The sequence below is a fragment of the Vitis vinifera genome, chromosome 2 (assembly GCF_030704535.1).
Source record: "Vitis vinifera cultivar Pinot Noir 40024 chromosome 2, ASM3070453v1".
NCBI lineage: Eukaryota > Viridiplantae > Streptophyta > Magnoliopsida > Vitales > Vitaceae > Vitis > Vitis vinifera.
The window spans coordinates 3885537-3906573 of record NC_081806.1 but is presented as its reverse complement, the minus strand read 5'-3'; the positions used below and the strand labels follow the sequence as shown (position 1 = coordinate 3906573).

At 32.6% G+C, this 21037-nt stretch overlaps 1 protein-coding gene across 3 annotated transcripts in view; it reads right to left on the bottom strand.

Moving 5' to 3' along the window:
* Positions 1-4501: 4501 nt before the first annotated feature.
* LOC100254724 (DNA-directed RNA polymerase IV subunit 1) overlaps positions 4502-21037 on the bottom strand; it is a 40197-nt gene continuing 23661 nt past the window's right edge. For all 3 annotated transcript variants that reach the window (XM_010663063.3, XM_010663067.3, XM_010663074.3), the window contains 2 exons: positions 17027-17138; positions 4502-5143 (listed from right to left, as the gene is read on the bottom strand). In XM_010663063.3, the coding sequence (XP_010661365.1) occupies positions 4973-5143; positions 17027-17138 (283 nt within the window). In that variant the 3' untranslated portion in view covers positions 4502-4972. The remainder of the gene's footprint in view (positions 5144-17026; positions 17139-21037) is intronic.

Genomic DNA, 21037 nt, shown 5'->3' with positions numbered 1-21037 from the left:
TTGAGTCAAAATCAGAAAAAAACAAAAAAAGAAAAAGAAAAAGAAAAAAAGAAAGGTGCAGAATCAGCTTGGAGACTTTAATCAGGCCACCGTTAGACCATAGAAAACAAATACAATAAATAAATGTGTTAGTTTTTCTGATTTTTAGTACAAGATTGATGTGACCACAAGATAGAGACGTGGAACGCCCAAGGAAGAAAATTCATCATGGCCCATTCCATTATTTGATTGTGCTATAGATCTCGTCACATGCACCCAGAGATAATAACAAAAATTTAATAAATAAATTTTGGATTTAAAGTGGACAGAATAACAATGGTCCATGGCACATTATATATATAAGGTAGAATTCAAAGACCCCACCAATAATTCTAAATGATACTGACTACCAATTTGCCAATTTCTGTGGAAGGACATAAAATAAAAGCTTATTTTAGAAAATACCTGGTACTTCAGTCCAGTCCATTGTATTTTTTGTTTGAAAATAAAGGAAAAAAAGTATAATTTTAACATTATGCCAACATGTATACCATATAATAAAATCTTGGTCACGCTATTGACTAGGCCCGGCTACGTATCTACATTTGAAAACAACTGCACGTTACCCACGTGACAAATTTTCAAATTAAATTAAGATTATACCATGTCAAATGATTCCATGTACGCGGACATGAAATGGAGATACGTGGGTTGTCTTCTCACTTGGTAAATTGAGTGTAGCAGTCCAGCTTTCCGATGTGGGACAACTGGGATGTTAGGTGGGCTGAATTAGGATTGGAAGGCATGGTGGAGAATGGGTCGGTCATCATGTTTGTGGTTGAAAATTTGGAATGGCTCATCGATGGCATGGAACGACGTGTTTTAAAGGGAAACGATGTGGTTTATACACTAAATCCACCATTCTGAGTCTTATTATATTTGAATGAGCTGGCAAAATTATGAATTTTGATTTGTCCACGTTACATAATCTTCAGTGGAGTTAGTATGATTGGATCAGTTTTCTTAGCAAAATTGATCTTTTGTAATAACTGAAATGATCATGTTTCCGTTTTGAGATTTGATAGTGTAATTGGCGTCCCATGAAAAGAGGAGATCCCAGAAATTCCAAACTCAATGATTCATTTCTATGACTACAAGTTTTTAATGACCACTTATTTTCCAACGGTGCCACACTGCCACCTCATTGTTCTTATCATAAATTTTGTCTATTGTTTATATAATAAGTAATAACTGATAAGAATTAAAAGTAAGGTGAGTAAAATAGAAATATAGAAAAAATGAAGGGTAATAAAAAATAAATTTAAAGTTAATAAATTATTTTTTATATATGAAAATTTATTTAATTTATTTTATAATTTTTGTAGTAATTTTTAGGAATTAAATATAATATTTAAAAATATAAATATTAATTTTTGTAGTATTTATTATTTAATTTAAAAATAAATTTTAAAAAACATGATTGCATGGGAGAGAAGACATGGGTGAGTTCCATGGGGTGAGCCTCCACGTTCCCATTGAAATGTTTTTTTTGAAACAACATGCTCGCCTAAGGATTCCTCAACGAGTCAAGACGGGCCGAGTGTGTGAGGATGACCCTTGTCCACATTTTTTTTTTAAAATTATTTTCAGTCAACATCAATAAAAAAAGTTGTTAGAAAATTTTAAAAATATTCTATTTTTAAAAATAAAAAACTATTTTTAAATTATACTGTTTAATCACCTAATATACTTGAAGGGAGTTTCAATAGAAAAATCATTTAAGGAAAAAATAAATAATGTCTAAAGATTTTAATTTATGCATGTTGTATAATTACTATTTATTTATTTTCAGTATTTGAATATGAGAGGGTGAGAAAGGCAATAAAGACAGAGGCATCATGCTCGTAGGGACAGCAAATGGCAAGTTGACTGGTTCTGGACAACCATTCAGCGCAAAAAGAGAGAGAGAGAGAAATTGAAGAAGATAGAGACAAAAATTAGGGGGCCGCCCATGTGACCACTTTTATCGGCCTGCTGCAAGGCGAGCCTTTTTTGTATCCATGTCCTCATTATCTTGAAGCATACCCCTACATTTCCATTTATTCCCTTAAAGCTTCACCCGGATAAGGTCCGACCGTCCGAGGTAGACCGAAGAAGAAAATTATAGAAAAATTAAAGGGCACTGTTGCTATTTATTTTTATTTTTATTTGTGGTATTTATTTTTTAATTAAATAAAAAAATCAAAATATTTAATTTTTTTTATTCAATTAAAAATAATTTATTGATGTCATTCAACAATATAACTAAATTAAACCTATTGATATCAAATTTATTTTAGTTATATTGATTAATATTAATATATTAATTTTAATATAATAAAACATTCAGTAACTTTTTCTATTCAGCTAAAAAATAAATACTATCTTAATCTTATTATTTTTATAGTTCAAATTTTCTTTTATGTAATTTTAATTATAAAAATTGGGAGTTTAATCTATAGCCTTGTTTGTTTGAAAATGTATTTTTGAAACAATGTTTTTTTAAAAAGGAAAATTAAAGTTTGTTAAGAAAATTGAAATGTTCTTAATTTATTTTTTATATTTTTAATTAAAAATAATATTTATCTCTAACATTTTACTCTTAATTATTCTATATATTTGTATATTAAATTTTTAATTATTTTTCAAAATATAAGTAAGAGTAATAAAAAAAATTAAAATGTATTAAAAATCAAAAACTATTTGAGAACAATTGTTGTCAGGCATATTTGTACATATTTTTTATTTTAAAAAATTAAAAAAATAAAAATAGTTTTCAGACATACCTTAACTTTTGTTTTTTCCACTTTTCTTCTCATTATTTGTCTGGTACCATTTATGAAGTATAAAAGGATGCTGAGAAAGTTGGGAAGGTGATGGTGATACCTCAATTTTTGTCCTCGTCAAATTCCACCACCCAGTGGTTGTTTAAAATTATGGGCTTATCCAAATGGGGTTTAAAAATATTTTTAAAATATGATAATTAAAAAATTATTTTTAAATTTAAGGATTCAAATAAATAAATTATTATTAAGTCTTATTATAACGATTCTAATCAAGTAGATATTATCTAATCTAAACTCAAAGGTTGTTCGTAACTTTAAAACACAATAGGCTATGACATAAAGTAATCTCTTTATTATATAAATTTTTTTTTCTAAAATTTTATAAATATCCTAATTTTGAAAGTAATATCTCAAATACCATAGATCTTAAATTATATTTATAATTATTATATTTTATGATTAATTTCACTCTATTGATTTACAAAACTTTTTCACATAAAACATGAAAAATTTTAAAATATAAAAATTAATATATTTACATTCTTTAAAAATAATTAATTTTCAAGAAAAAAAACTTGTGGAACCGCGCTATTAAATGCTCTTGTTTTTCATTTTAGAAAATTACAGAGAAAGAAAAGGCAAAAAGATTCTTGTCTGATTGAGATTGAAAATACAAAATTAAATAAATAAATAAATAAAAATGAAAGTGCATGGAGACTGCAACTTGAACCGGTTGGTGAAGATTACCATCAACGCAAACTTAAGCTTAACTTTGAATCAAGAAACCTTACACCTGAAAATCAACCTAATTTGATCTTTGATTTATATTGCTCCATTCAAGCACAATTTTAGTGTCATTCATTTTTTTCATATTAGTCAGATTACAAAGGCCTAGAAGTAGGTTGAATAAAATCCACCCAATAATTTTTTTTTTACTTTAATTTTTTATATTTATATTAAAATTTTAATGTAAAATAAAACTTTTGGGTTACTTTCTAAAATCCCCCAAAATCCCGATTTATTATTTTATTGACTAATTTTCTCACCTTAAATCATGAATAATGGAACTACAATTATAAGAACCATTTTTTTTTTTTTCACAACATAAGAATCTTAACCCTCATTTCTCACGGAGAAGTTTTATCAAACACCAACTCAATCAGTAGCGCTAAAGTAATGTTGAATACTAGTTTGAATAATATACCAAAAAATTCTCATGCAATAACAATTACCTAAAATAATCCTTAGGAGTTGTACATATAAAATTGGAAAAAAATAAATTATTAACAAAAAGCAAAGTTTTCACAAGATCAAAGAGAAGTGGAATGCAGAGAAGAATGAAAAGAAAATTACAAAAATAAGTAAAAAAAAATAAATAAATAGAAGTCAAACCAAGAGGCAGCACAAGCTTGGGGTAGAAACGGCTAGGAAGGCAGGACACTGACATCCAGATAAGCTGAAATGAAAACAAAAATATTTACAAAAACAAAAGGGCTTGGAATTTGGATGTTGTCATTGCCAATAAACTTATGGCATACAGCATCAAGAGGAGGATTCCCTAGTTTATGCTTTGCTCTGCTGCATCTGCTAGGTCTTTTTCTTGCCATAACATCATCAAAGGGATGAAAAGTAGATGAAACTTCTGAAGTTCTGTAGCAGTAATGAAGGCTAACTACCAGAAGCAGCAAACCCACCCATAAGAAAGGGACTCCATAGATTAACAAGGAGATAGGCTGACAATCTATATATAAATTTATATTAGAGCATTACATTAAATATGGGAATGTAACGTTTGAATAGAGCCCTAGCCCTCTTCTCTAGGGCACAAAATTCTGCTTCTATAGAGAATATACAGCTTGGAAAGGGTGAAAAGGCTTCAAAAATTATATATTGATATTGCTCAGGTAAAAATGTGCCTCCACTATTGGAGAATTATCAAAATTCTTCCAGGGTAAATCCAACAGCCCCACTTAATGGCATCTGTCAGGATCCAGTTTCCTCTTAACCTTCCAAGAAAAAAACGAGCCTTGTGTGCAAACAATCATGTTAAAGAGAACTCACAACTAGCTCAATAGTAAGTCAGGACGACAGACATATCTAACCTTCATCCCCTGAGAGTCACTGTACAAGCGTGAAATTCCCAATATGTACATGCACGAGGAGTTGGATTACACCTCACTGTATGGCAACCATCTTGACTGATAGCTCCTTGCCCTCCGAGGGTCAATTATTTCCAGAGCACCGTGGACGCACTTGTGATAGGAAAAATCTTCTTCTGTGCCATCCGTTCTTACCAGTGAAAAGCATCGAGTATTGTGATATTTAGAATGATAGCGAACCTGTAGACAGAAGAGCTGAAAAAGATCATGGAACTGTAGCAGGACAATTTTTCATTGAGAATCATTTTATTGGATCAATGGAGAACATTTATGCTGGTAATTAATTGGTGAGCTCCACAATGAATATGCTATCAAACAACCCAATAATGCTCTTATCTGTGTGTCAATGGAAGAAATTTCCTAAAGGAGTTGGCTTCTTAAAGCTAGGAAAAAAAAAATCGAGCTTCAAGAAAAAGGAAGCTTCATTATATTAGTCATACCCAGCCATTGATAATCTACTAAGGGGATACCCAATTCTCTTTCTGTTACATGCCGGCAATCATCATCATCGTCATATGATACCACATAGTAACTTGCGATTAATTATTAAGTAGTCCAAGCTTAAGAGCCCCCTTCTCTGCTAACATAAAAAGGTTGCAGTTTCCTGTTTCTTAGGCATGCTTCCTGTGACATTTTGGGACGAAGTACAAAGCAGGCTAACAAGGCTCCACATGATTCAATTAAGCCAAGCATGATTTCCAATGCAAAAAAGAAGACACACACACACACACACAACCAAAAAAAAGGCAAAACAAAAACCAAACAAAAATGATGTCCTGAGATAGTTCAGTTCCTATCCACTGTCAAATGATGTTTTTATACATATTTATTTATTTTTATCAGAAACAAAAAAATTCTTTCAATAAGAATTTGAAACAAATATGAAGGATGTTCTCATCCTTCACAGATATAAAAACTTTGATCAAAAGAATAGATCAATACAATATCTCCCATAAATACATACATAACCCCCCAACCCCAAAACCATACAAAGGAAATGTAGTTCCACTTAGTTTAGCGAACAACACATCTTCAAAAAAAGGGAGAATCTTTGCTCCAAGATTTGCTCTCTTAACCCTTTAATTTCACACCAAATTCCAATTGAGCTAAATAATAGCAAGAGGGGTACCCTTGAAAGCTGAAGTTGTCGAAGCCCAAAAAGTGGAATTAAAACAGATTAAGAGGAAATAATAGCAAGAGGGGTATCCATGCATTTCCTTCTCATCATACTATCCAAATCAATGTTAGTCATGTAGTTTACTAAAGAGTTTTGCCTCTACTTGTTCCCCCCAAACCTCTAGAGGAAATAGTCATCATGACAAAAATGCTTTTAAGAGGGATCCAATCTAGCTTGGCTAGGCTGAATAATCTATGCCAAAGCCCCTAAGTTGTCAGATCGTATAAAAAGAAACATCCATCAATTTGCTGCTTCGGAAACTGAGGAAATATCTAATTCCAATCCTGGGTAGGATTCATCATCCACTAAACATACCACATACTACATAAAGCAACCGTCAGAACTAAGAGCTTTGTGAGTTCTTCCCAACTTTAGCATGTCATTGGTATTGACCACTATCCACACAAAAGCCTTGACCTTTGATGGGGCTTTAAATTGTAAGATGAGTTTTGCTAGAAAGGAAGGAACAAGAGTTGACAAAATTGGATAAGGGATAAAGGAACGATTTCATAGTGGTCAAACAATTGCAGAAAAACATGAAAAAGAGAGGGCATGAGTCTTTTTAGGTCCTTTATCTCCACATCAATGAGGTTATGACGAAAGTTAGGGTTCCATGAAAAAAGAAAGGAGCAAAAAATAGATGAAATTAGGCATTTCTAATTGTCATAACTCTTAAAAGATTTGTAAATTGAGAGTAGAGAAGTTGATTACCCCACCATAGGTCTTCCTAAAACAAACCCTTGCCTCATTACCCCATCGCAAAGCAGGTATGACATGAGAAATCCTAGAAAACCCATGCAATGGCCTTTTAGGGGCATCGATATTACCACCTAACTACAATGTTAGCATCTTAACCACTGGGATGACTCCCATAAACCCTCTTAAGTATAATCTTAATGATACATTGAAGGAATTATATGTTGTATAATTCTAAAGATAGGAAACAATTTGAATCTACTTATCTCCAACCATAGTTGTCCAAACATATTTGAAAAATAAGTGAACTTTGGATCTTCTAGTTTACTTCTCTTTAAAGCCTTTAAGAGATGAAAATACACAAACACAAAGTATTTTTTTAACGTATGTTAGGCAAAGCTAGGAACCCTCGGTATTTATAAGCACTTTATCACTTTCTTCCAAGAAAGTGGTTAAATAGTGGAAAACAAGATATCAACAACTAATTGGATTTTTTAAGCTCCACTATCTAATATTATTATGTTATTTGGTACTTACAACTAAACCCATCATAACAATTTTCCAAAATAAAACATTAAATATAAGCTAAAGACAATTGGTTTCTAATATAAAATTTTGGACAAAATATAAATAAAAAAGTGTAAAGAATAATAAGTAAAAAAAATAAAGTTAAATTAAATCTTAATTTTTTTCATTCATCATCGAATTAGATGTCTAAATAATTTAGAAGTTTTTAGAAAGTAAATTTTAAAATATTAATTGATCAACCATTGAAATATTTTTAAAAAAGTATGTAAAATTGTTAAATTAAATCCTAAGATGTAACAATGTTATATTAAATCTTAAGTATTCTATTCATCAAATTACATGTTGAAAATAATTTAGAAGTTTTTAGAAAATAAATCTTAAAATATTTATTCATCAATTGTGGAAACATTTTTTAAAAGTTTTTATTACTATTTTCAAATATTATATATATATTAAATACATAATCCATTATTATGTTAATATTGGACTTATACCCAAAGGTGGAGAATGATATTAATTCGTTACATTAATTTATATGTGAGTTTTCTCACTTATTTAGTAAATCAATGGCGTCTCCCATTTTCATTTTGCTAACTTCTCTCCACATACATATAATTTATTTTATTTTTTATTTTTTATTTTTATAACTGAGGAACTTTTCATGGCCAAGCATTTAGGACTCTCAATGGGGACCCAAACCTCGGGGTGCTAATTGAACCCGAAATAACCGACATCGAATAAATCAAGGTATCATTAGTGACAAGATTCGAACCTTACCTTTTTTCTATATTAATTAAAAAAAATCAAATGGTTAATATTGAACTTAAGAAGGTTAATGTCTTGCTTATTGAAAAATAACATTGCCATGACTAGGACTACTGTGCATACTGCATTAAATTTCACAATGGACAATAAATGACAAGTTCTTGTCATAGGAGTGGAACCAAGAGATTAGAAACTTGATTATTTCAACTCTCTTAAACTTAGAAAAATAATTATATTGAGAAAACTTAATTGCTTTTTGTCATAGTAAACTCAATATTACCTTATGCCAAAGAGAATTGCTCTCCCTATGATACCACCAAAGCCATTTTCCTAGGAAACTTCCATTTCTCAAAGAAATTTTCCATATTTCTAGACCCCCTTCAAACTTGGGTTTGCACTCCTATACCCAAAATGAGATGGTCTCTCTTCCACTCCCCAACCCTTAAGCAGAGAAAATCCTATTACATATTCTCAATTTTTGTCGGCACTATTAATAAAATCCTTTACAAAGGAAGTAACTAGGAATGTGAGACATACAAGATTGAATTAGAGTAACAAACTTTTCCCATTCATCAAGTCTCTAAGAAATTCTATCTATCATTGGATCTCAAAAGACTCCAGCCTTCAAATCCCCCGCAATAAGAAACCCAAATATGTTAAGGGCCACTTAGAAAATTTACATTTGAGCATCGAAGCCAATCTAGCAATTTGATTCTGACTCATGTTGTTATGACCTGAAATGTGCTCAAATACCAAAAATATAATCTTAAGGTTTTGCAAATCCTTCATGGCTACTCTTGGGAAAAAAAATGGTATTATTTGCAACCTACAAGAGGATCACCTTAGTTTTACTACTTGCTACTAGGAAACTTTTCAAGAGACCACTCTCCTTCACCCTCAACTCATCCCACTTAAGACATTAGCTACTAAGGTGAATAAGGAAAAGAAAAGAAGGAGGATCTCCTTGCCTAAAACCTCTAGTTGCTTTAATACATCCTTTGGCACTACCTTTCACTAAGACTGCAAAATTTGTTGAGGACAAACAACTTCTCATCCACAGCCTCCATCAAGAGATAAAACCCTTCCTTTCTATAGCTTGATCTAGGAAGTTCCACTCCATATATAGGACTTTTCAAAATTGATCTTAAACACTACTCCCTCCTCCCCCCCACTGATCATCTATTCTCCTCCACCATTTCAATGACTACCAATACTACATCAAAGATTTGTCTCCCCTTAATAAAGGCTCCTTGAGACAAAATGAATGGTTTTGTTCAATACAACCTAATAAGACTTTGGCTATAATCTTGTACAGACTTGTAATCATGGTCATTAGAAACTTAACTTACAGTACAAGATACAATGCAATGATACTATATATTTTTTATAAAAATCGATATGCATCACAATCCGTATTTTATCTTAAAATGTATCTTACGATACATATATGATACGCAACATGATGTGTGATATAAGGATACATACATTTTCAACAATTTTTTATAACTTTGTAAAAGAAATCAAATTCAATTTTTTTTTAAAATAATATATTATATTAATTGTTTGAAGTGTACAAAAAAAGTTAAAAATTGATCATAAAAAGGAGAACAAAAAAACATAACCCTATATGAAAAGTTACATTCTTATCATCAAAGATCATATTAAAAGTCAAGTAAATTTATTTTTTACAATGAATATTGGAGTATTTTCATTTAAATAGTTTGGATGTTGACATTGAAAATGATAGTGATTAGTGAACAAGAACTTTTACTTAATATATTAGTTTTTTTTTTTTTTTTTAATTTCTTTTTCAATGGGGAAGGAATGATGATGAACATGAAAAGTTGCAACTTCGACAATGACATATATATCAACACCACATATAAAAGCATATGCCTAGTTAGAATATGAAACTAAAAAACATATCTAAAATCTAAGAAGTTCATTTTTATAGATTTTGTGATAAATCTATACATTAATGTCATATTTGTTAAATTAAACATTTCAAAACTCTAATATTAAATGTTTTCATATGATATGATGTAGAACGCTATAAATTTTATCATCTTTCATAAAATTGGTTATATATTATTCTATACTTCATACTACTAATAAAAATACACATATAGAGATATTTTTTCTATTTATTTTTCAATAGATAAAAAAAATTAGAATACACAATACACAAAAATAAAAAAAAATGCACGATACATTTTATTAGTTAACAATTGTGCTTGTAACCATGCTAATCAATCTAAAGTCTGAAATTCTGTTTGTCTAACTCCTCTTCGACGCTAGAGCTATAAAGATAGTGTCAGTAATTTGGTTTATCATACTGCTATTGTGAAACTCCGAGAACACTTTAGTGAATCTACTTTAACCACATCCTAACACTCATAAAACATAGTTGTGGTGAAACCATCATGCTCTATTGTCTTGTCCTCATTTAGCTGAAAGGCAACTTTGTCCCTCCAAACCCCACCCTTCGCGCGCGCGCACACACACAATTTCGGAAAAGTTAAACCAAAAAGATCCATTAGCTCCACTAAACATCCTTTCTTAGAGTATAGTCATTCGGTTCATACACTAAGATAAGCCATAAGTCCCCTTCTTCTAAAATTAGGTTGATTATAATTGAGAAAGAACTTAAAACCAACTTTGAAAATCTATCATTTCCCAAATTATTAAAACCCCCCTCCCAAAGTCCCACAAGCTGGAAGGTTCGCCCATTCCTCATTCTTAATTGTTGACACACTACCCAGAAATCTCCTGTTTTGTTTCTTGAAACATCACAATATTTGTGGCTTCTTGCAAAGAAAATCCTTGATCACCCTTTTTTACTTTCTAGATCCCAAACCTTGAATATTCCCAGCTTATGATCCTTATACTAACACTTAGATGCCCACCAACCAAATATACTGCTGCTACTAAGCACCGGTACCTGAACTTGTGGCTACTGCCCATTGGAGGATCAATCTCACTATATTTGACAAGTTTGACATTCATGGCCACCAAAACATATTGAACTCTCTGATCCGAAAACATATTAAACTCCTGCCACTTTGCAAAGGGCGAGGCCTTCTATATGCAGACTATCTAAAGAAGAAGAACCTAAGTCTAATATCTGATCACCAACCAAGGATAAAGCCCCCATTGGAACCATGGAATGAGAACTAGTAAGAGTACTATGCTTTTAACACTTGGTTTAAAAGAGTGGTAGGATACTCTAGACCAACCAGTTTAAGATTACCAACATTAAATTCAGGCACTCCATCGGGATCTTTGCTTGCAACATTCAATGTTTGATGAGCCAATATAAGATTTTTAGGAGGGATTCTGGGACCAGAGGCAAAGAAGTCACAAGAAAAGAACATTGAATTGTCGAATGGAAATTACCTATCTCCACACATTTTTTAGCAAATCACCAACCTCATCTGAATTCTGGTCTTTTTCTAAGACCTTTGAACCAAAAGGACTAACCTGGACTGGACAACCATAGGGATAACAACCTCCTTTGCCCTCAATTGCCTTATTGCCTCTATACCTCTTTTATGGACTCAGCTCTACCATCTCCAAACCATCATAGGGTCCTTCAGAGCCTTTTGAGGTAATCATTGCTTCTGGTTAGACTGACCTCCTATCTTCCGTCTCACTTGTTTTTCCATTCTTCTCCTGAGACACAATTTCAAGATGGGAACTACCTTTGCACTTTGCTGCATCACACACCAAAGAAAGCCTTTCCTTTCTTATGTTGTGATCATGTGGGGCTTTGACTGGCTTCAGGTCTTCGGTAAGGTGAGGCCAACTCCTACCACGCAACCACTAGTTACTGTTGAAACAAGGCGGGAGAAAGCGATTTTGATGCAAGAAACTCCTCTGAGAAATATAACATCTATCGAGTACCCTGAGAATAAATGATTGGATCTTAGGCCTTTGAGGAGGTAGGATTAGGATGGTGAGGGCCTCCCTATAAAACCTTATGTTCTCAACCCTTCCATTGATTTGGGCCCTCCCCTGGACCATGGGCTTCTTCCTTTTCCTTTCAAATACCTTATCATCTCTACATTTTGTGGCAACAACCATTTCCATGATTTGAACTTCCACTAGACTACGTTTATTCAATTAAAGGAGAATTAGGCCTTGCTTTCAACTGATAATGTTTCCTCAATTGAGTGGGCTTTCAAAACAGATGGGCTATCCTTTTCATCTAAGCTTCTCTTACCTCATAATGGGCCTCTTTTTTAATACTACCTCAATCACATTATCTTGGGTTCATAACACTTGACCTTCCTGAACTTGTAATGGCCCACCTTCCTTTCTTCACGTTGCCTTATAATCCTGCTCCACATTTAAGGCTCCATTTGTCCTTGTGTTTAAATTTGAAAAGAAAGGAAAAAGAAAACAATTGTTTCCAATATTCTCCCTAGGGCTTTCATGTGTCCCCAAAACTTAGTGTTGCCTTGAGACAATGCCACATCCCACTAAGTGCAACACATGTATGAACCGAGACAGCTCAGCCCTCCCATGGCCTTCTTCTTCTTCCCCTCCAATGATTGACATTAAAATCGAAACTGTGAAAATCCATGCTTCATCATTCACCTCTAATAGCTCTAGTAATACCACATTTGGATTTAACTATACTTTCTTTTTGATCATTTGATATATTGACAAGCTTTAGAGAATGACAATCAATCTCTGTAATGCTTCTCCACTGCTTCATTAGGTAGCGTAAATAATTATACGCCACAAAACGGAACGGAAGGCCTTTTGGCACCACCATTTTTTCTCTTGGTGACCATCTCCTTAACGTTATATTATGGCCTCCCTTCATTGATACCCTTCCTTGCTCTAGAAGCCAACATGCCTTTATGGAATCTATAAAGAACAACACTTTTGATGATCAGAAATAGAGTTACAGACACCATAGCCCTCACACCCAACATTCATGCAATAGCTCTTCCATCTTCTACCTAATCCCATACTTCATATCACTTTTGCAAATCACAGCTCTAGCCCGCTTCCCCACTAGAACATTAACTCCATTTCTAAGGCCCTCCTCTTCAACAACACTTGCAAAGCAATGCTTCATGTTGCAAAGGCCACAACCCGCGGGCTTCTCAGTTATCATTGCCTCTATTTGTCTAATCAAGGAAACACTAGAAGGGATTTCTGCCATTGAAAAGATCTCCTTCCTTAATATTTCCCATCCTTTGCCTTTAGCACCCTCAGGAATCACCATACTATGGTTCTTCGATTAGCAGCAAATTCTGACAAGCTTGATTAACCTTCCTCTACCATTAATACATACCTCCAGAAGATATGTCCTTGATTTTCCTTTCAACTTCCAAATCCAATGCCTTCTTCAACTGCTACAACAGCCAACCAATCTCTTCTCTTTACAAAGCCAAAGAAAAGACAATGCATCAACCTCTTTCAGACACTGAAATCCAGTTCCCCCCTTGGATGCCTTCAAACTTAACCTTAAAAATCCTTTTTTTTTTCCACCTTGAAGATCTTCATTGAAACCTCCATAGATCAGGGCATTTTTCTTCAGCTCAAGTAATCTTTCCGTCACATGATGCATTTTGTGGACAAAGCTTGGGAAGTAGTTAACAATTAAGTTTAATTCAACAAGGACTAACAAGCCTAATATAGAGGCTATAAATTTGTATTATTGGGGGCTGTTTGAATCAAAGTGATTAAGTGTGTGTATAAATTAATATTCTTGCTTAGTTTAGTTTCGTTTTATTTAATTGTTTAAAATTCGGTTACTTGTTTTATTAGAACTTTCCAAGTTTGGGTAAAAGGTGGCATTTCATAAATCTTAATACTTAATAACTTAAGATAACTTTATACTTAAGTTGTTGGCTTGAAACTTATGAAAGTAATTTTTTTTAAACTATTAAATTGACATTTGCCCTCATATTAAGTAATAAATCTATTTGTCAAATATTCATATGGGCAAGAAGGCAAAAGATAGTTAAGATTTTGTTTTTGTGGGAAGGACCTCTCATCCTTCTCTTGTTTTCTTCTCTTTCTTTTGTATCTCTTCTTTCTCTTGTATCTTTTCTTCTATTAATATAATTTTCTTCGTTTCTGATCAAAAAAAAAAAAAAAAAGATAGTTAAGATTTAAAAAGAACTATTTATTTTGATTTATTACTTTTAGTTTTTTTAATATTAAGTTATTTTACCAAATATACTTAGTGCATTTGATATTGACCCCAAAAAAGAAACAGTAGGTACAGCTAGTCCATGAACGGCTAACCATCACATTGTAAAAATTGATTCATCAATCACCCTCTTAGTGGCAATAAAAGCTCGTGGAAAGCCTTTGTTTTATGTAAGTAAAGCCTGAGAATTTTCTTATTTGTTTTGTCTTTCAAATTTAGCACCTTGTTTGGAGATACGAAGTCCTCATTTGATAAAAGTTTCTTATTTAAGAGTGTTTTTTTTTTTTTTTTTACTTCTTGTTTTTTGCATTTTAAGTGTGTTTTAAATTTTTTAACAAAGTTAAGAGGGATCTAGGGGGGAAGTGCTTTATAAGGCTAAGCTTGAGATGAGAAGGGGATTGTCTAGGTGGGGTGTCTTTACATAAGAAACCTCTTATGGGTGAGTAGTCATGGAGAGTTTTGTATTGGTTAAATAATGACAAAATTTAACAACCAAATTTAAAGTAAAAAGAAGCCTAAGAAATTTGAGGAAGTTTATCTTTTTAGTTCTAGTGGTTCCAACTTTTTAACTTTATTAGACTTCCTATTCTATTCTACATAGGGATTTTAAGAAAACTATTTTTTTTTTTGCCCTAGAGAAACACAACAAAAGAAAATTATCATTTATCATTACTCCACCATTGTTCCTAAATTCTCAAAATCTTTGAAAAACAAATCTTGAAAGTCCTTACAGTGGAAATGGATTAAGGTAATCAAGTCAAGTAAAACTCTATATTTCCTTTCATATTTAGTGGATTTGATATATGGTCAACTAGATCCATGGTTTTAACAACTTTTTTTTGATAGGAAACGACAAAGGGATATATTGATAGAAAAAAGAAGTACAAGAGAAGGATGAGGAATCCTCCCACTAAAGAAAAACTAAACTACAAGAATACAAAAACAAGAAAATACTAAGAAAAAACATACAATCTCTCTAGATTAGACCAACCCATTGGAATTACACACTGCTAGCCAATCAAGTTGTAACACATTAAGGTTTTAACAACTTTGAAGTTGCATAGAAAGACTTAACCCTCCTACAACAGCTTATCATCTCTCCCTAGAAGCCCTAGCCCTTTAGGAAGTCTCCTTTAGAGATGAAGAACACTATCCAACTCCCAAACATGAAAATCCCTTAAGAAGCAAGGTTTTTAATGCCATTCTCCACCCTAGACTTCCTAAACATCAACAACCCAAGCCTCCTCATAAGTTTGAATACAATAAAGAGTGGAGAAAGAAATACACAAAGGCAAGTCACCAAACCATACATCTTTACTAGAGGAAATCAAGTTCAATCTTTTCAAGCCTCAAGCACACCAACTTAGGGATGCCAAGCAAGGCTATGGACATCTTAGCCTTATTGGAAGATGCTATAGGGTTTAATATCTTAGTTGATGCTAATATCATTATTGAAAGAATATTAATGATGGTTATCTAAAGAGCCCATGAGGCCCTAGTTCAAGTGGTAAGGGGTTGGAGAGGGCTTTTTGTGTTGTATTTTTCTTTCTTTCTCTATTTTTTTAAATTTTTGTTATTAAACGTTTTTTGGTGATGTATTTCATTTTCTATTGTTGTCATTTTTATTTTTCCTTTAAAGGATCTGTTATTCTCCTGTTTCTTATAAAAATTTCACTTCCTATTCAGAAATTGCTGAAACATTCTTCTTCCTTTTCCACTTTATTGTTGATGTATCCATAGCTATACAAACAACCATGCCTCCCCCAACCCTAATATTATTCCAACCCTAATGCCAAATCAGCGATTACTGCTTCCAGTAAAATTTTCTTGTCAAATCTAGTCATTGAAGATGGCTTAAACCATGGTCAATTTAACCACTATTCTGTTCATAAATCATAATTCCACCTTCCCCTAAATAAATCCTAACACAAAGCCCTAGGCACTATATTTGATTGCAGGCAGCTACCTTAAGGCAATTTTGGTTTATGTTAAATTTGAAAGAAAAAGCTAGGGAAAGACAATAAAGAGGAAAAGTAGAAGGAAAGAAAAAGTAAAGGAAAATAAGAAATAGATTTAAAGTTAACAAATCATTTTTATACATTACTTCAAACTCATTTAACTTATTTTTCCTCTATTATGTAAAGATTAAATAATTTAAAAATGCATAAATTTCTAACTAATTTTAATTCTATTTTTTTCCTTATTTTCCATGGTGAAACCAAATAAGAAAAAATCATTTTTCTTGGTAACTTTTTTCTTTCCTTAGTAGTTTCTGGAAACTAAACATAGCATAAAGGTTGTTATGCATCACCCCTCCATGAGAACCAAAAAATTGGAAGCCACTTCCATCAGGAATTAAAGAAATTTTGTACTAAAATGAACAATAATGGGATATAATATTTGAACTGCCAACGCGAGCCAGCATCCAGTTTAAGAGAGTCACTTACATTGTCCAGCACAACCCTGTCTTTTGTAATGCAATAGCCAACTAAGATGAACATGAGTTCAAAGTTTCAAACAAAAAATTTTGCAGAAAAGTTTTTCATGTTTTTTTTTTAATAAAAATACTATTTTGGATAGCCAAAGAAGAAATTAATGAATGAGCAGCTAAAATTTTTTTTTTGCTAAAAATGCTTTCCTTGCAAATCAAAATAAAAAGACAAACACGTCCCCTTTCAAACAAAAGTCAGCAGTAAATCAATTTTTTTTTCCCTATGTTTGTTACCTTTATGTTCTGAGCTCCAGGACCAATCTTCTCATCTCTTCGAGGGTGAAAATAAAGAGCCATCATCAAGGTAGTCTTGTCAATTTCACTTAACTGATGATTAATAGGATACCTACATCCAAAATAGCAATAGTTTTAGAAGGAACTCACAATTATAGTCTTAAGATAATTAGGGCTTAAATCAATAACACCAAGGCATTCAACACGAATATTAAGTATGCCATTGAATGTGCCAGATGACATGCATACAAGCTTGTAAGAGGATTATGTCTAAAGCAAACTCCATTAAACCTCTACATAGTACAAACAAGGTAATAAACTTTTTTACAGTTCAAATACACACAAAAGCATCTGCAGGAACATCAATTTTTGGAACAAAATTAACACAATTAATGTGCAGCAAAGACATTATCAACATCTTTTCTCATAGTGGAAAAAATATCTATACACAAAAAGTTGAGAAATAAATACCACTAACTTGCTAAAAGCAATTATGTAAAACAACAGAAAAACAAAGGAAATGGTTGAATAACAAAAGATAACAGAATATGAAGTCATCTCAAATCCAAAAGATAGTTAAACTAAGGGAGGAAAAGAGTGGAGAACATTTTCAATCAAAGTGTTGGAAAGTGTCTCAAATTCCTAATTGGTATATATTCCTTTTTGTAAAAAACGTTGCACTAAACATTTCCTATGATAATATGACATTGTAATATTATATTTCCTTATAGAATAAGAAAATTTATTAAGAATATATCTACAAAAATTCTAGTTTCTAAAGAGAAAAAGTTAAGAGATGGAGATGAATTTGTGAAGACTATATGTGGTATATAAAGATGTGAGGAAAAGTGGAAGACAACCTAAGAAGCAAGGACTCATATGTTAGGGTGTAGATACAAGGAAGAGCTTTTTTTTTTTTTTTTTGATAAATAAGCAAAAGAATTGTATTACAAAAAGGTGCTAAAATAGTGACCAAAAGAAGTACATTATAGAGACACGGACCCCCTTACAGCTGAACCCAAAAACAAGGAAACAAAAACCTTCTCCCTCACCGCGAACCCACCCAATCTATAAAATCTATTAAGGTCAAAGGACCACCTTTTATCCACAATTTGGTATCCGACCATAGTAAATACACAAAAGAAGCTTTCAACCTTTGGATGGACAACACACTATCTTCAAAGGCAATTTTATTCCTTGCCTTTCAAATGGCCCAAAACAAACATAACGGTTCCACTTGCCACACCACCTTCCTCTTTTTACCCACAAAAGAACCCCTCCACCCTAAGAAGGTTTCCTTTACCGAAAAGGGAAACACCCAAGATACTCCAAACAAAGAAAGGAGCAACATCCACACTTCCCTTGTTTTTTCACAATGGAGAAGGAGGTGATCAATCGACCCCTCAAACATTTGGCACAGAAAGCATCTATTAGACAAAGCACAACCCCTCTTTTGCAAACAATTCAAAGTTAGAACTTTTCCCCACAAAGCCTCCCAAGCAAAGAAACTTAATTTAGGCTGCACACAAGAGTTCCATATAATCTTCGAGGTACATTTAGGGTCTAACTCATTGCCTTTATTTGACTTTATAGATTGGTTGGGTTGTAAGTAAAGCGAGGGTGTTGTTTTTTGTGTATCCCTGCTTTTTTTTGGTCTTGTATGCATCGTGTATACTTTAGGCACTTTCAATACAATTGCTTTACCTATTAAAAAAATAAAAATTGTGGCATGCAACAAAACCATAGTGCATGAAAAGAGTCGTGACTCACAAGGAAAGCATGACACACAAGAAAGTCATTGTGTTAGAGTAAGGATTTGGTTCAAACAAGTTTCCAAGTACTACTCATCAAGTGATTTCTTTGACAGTACATCAAAGAAGTCATGCACTAAAAGTGTGTATCATAGAGAAAATATTGACTTGATGAAATTTGATCCAAGGTAGAAATGGTTGGAATGTCTCTAATTCCTAATTGATATACACTCCTTATTGAAAACAATATTATAGAAAATATTTCCTACGTTATATTTCCTTTTAATATTATATTTCTTTATAAAATAAGAGAGTTATAAAGAATATCTCTATAAATATTTCTTTTGTAGATTTGTCACTTTCTGCGTTTTGTATACATCTCATCTACTCTGATGTACAGTTTTCCTTTACGTATATATACATATTTCAATGCTTATCAAAAAATATCTCCAGAAATATTCTACGTTCTGAAGGGAAAACGTTATTCGATGGAGATAAGTTTGTTAAGATTATGACAAATAGAGATGTGAAGAAGAGTGAGAAACATCCCATGGAGCTAGAGTTTGTGATTTAGAGTGTAGATATAAGGAGCGGGAAAACATAGGATGTTTTGGAGCTCAATAATTGTATTATTTTTTCTATCCTCTATAATATTCTCCCTCATCCGTAGATGTAGGCATAGTTGGTCAAACCACATTATGCCTACACAACACAAAGCACCTTTTTTGGCAAGGAAGATTGTGTTTGAGCTAAGCCATCTTGGGAACCAAGATAAATAGCAATGCATTGCTGTTGAAAGAGAGATAAAATTTCCTAGACTCAACAAGTGTATCTCCATGGATTACTAGAAATTTTGGGTCTGTTTGTTGACAAATTTAAGAACCATCTTCTGTTTTTGAAAACAGAAAGAATGAAAATGACATTAAATAAAAAATAAAAAATAAAAAATAAATAAATAAATCATGTTTTTTAGTGCATTTGCAAGGATGGTTTTAAGAAACATGTCCTGAAAACAATGGGTTGGTTTAGGAAATGTCAAAATATTGTTTTGGCATTTTCTAAAGATACAAGCATTTAGTAACTGAACAAGGTCAGAAACGACAATCTTGTGATTTTACAAAATCCAATCTCTGAACGTCCCTAGGCAGAAGATAAAGGGTAGCATTTCTTCTCTGTTTGAATAAAAATATCTACAGGCCTAAAGGTCATAATCACTGGTCTCCTGCTATGTTCAGATTCTGCCAACAATACTGAGGTTAATCATTCTTTCAAATTGACTGCAAGCTGGGAAAGTAACACCACATGCACACTTCAAGAGATAGACCAAGAAACACTTTCAGTTCCAGAAAACATAAGAAATAGGGGCATTTGAAATTCCTTGGATGCTGGCAGCGACACCCACAAAGGACATTACTCAGCTCACCTCCGAACCTATTATAGTGCATGTTGCTTTGGATTCTATTGCCTAATCAATTTTCTGCCCTAATGATGAAACATCTTTTATATTTTGCATCATTATACTCCCTTGTATGAGGAAAAGGCAAAACAATTTGCATCATTACATGGATCATTACACAGAAGAACATGCAATTCTGGTTCTGATGTCTGATTATTAGGACAGGCTTGATACCCTTGTTGGCAAAATGGTAATCAACATGGATATGTTCTCACTCCTTCGCATTTAGAGCATGTTTGAAACATTGGAATAGGGGATGAGGATTGGAAATCCAGTCCCATTTCCCATCCATTACCATGTTTAATTTACTTATTAGAAAAGGGACAATGAATAAAAAAAATTAATTCCCATGGAAACCAAAACTCACACATCATGATTTGAATTCCTCTCTCCCATGTGGTATTGTGAGTCACCGTTATCCCCATTCCTATTCCCACTTACCAAACGTACCCTTGAAGTGTTACTTTTGAATAAGTTCAACACATCTCATTCAAGATAATTCCTAATGGGAATTGCAAGGACATTAATCTTCAAAATTTATGAAAATCAAGTACAAGAAGACACTCCTGATTAAAAATTTAAGAGTGAACCTATAAAAAGGCTCCTTCTTCATGCCATGACATGAGGTGTTGTGCTTTAGAAAGTCAACGGGTGGAAACAAGATATATGTAGATGATCCCACATAGAAATGAAAAGGCTTGGACAAGAATGTAAATTTCATAAAATGGAAATGATCAAGTGTCAGTCAAAACCACATGCAAAAATTACGTTATTCCTCACAAGATATTTAACCTTAAAAATCCA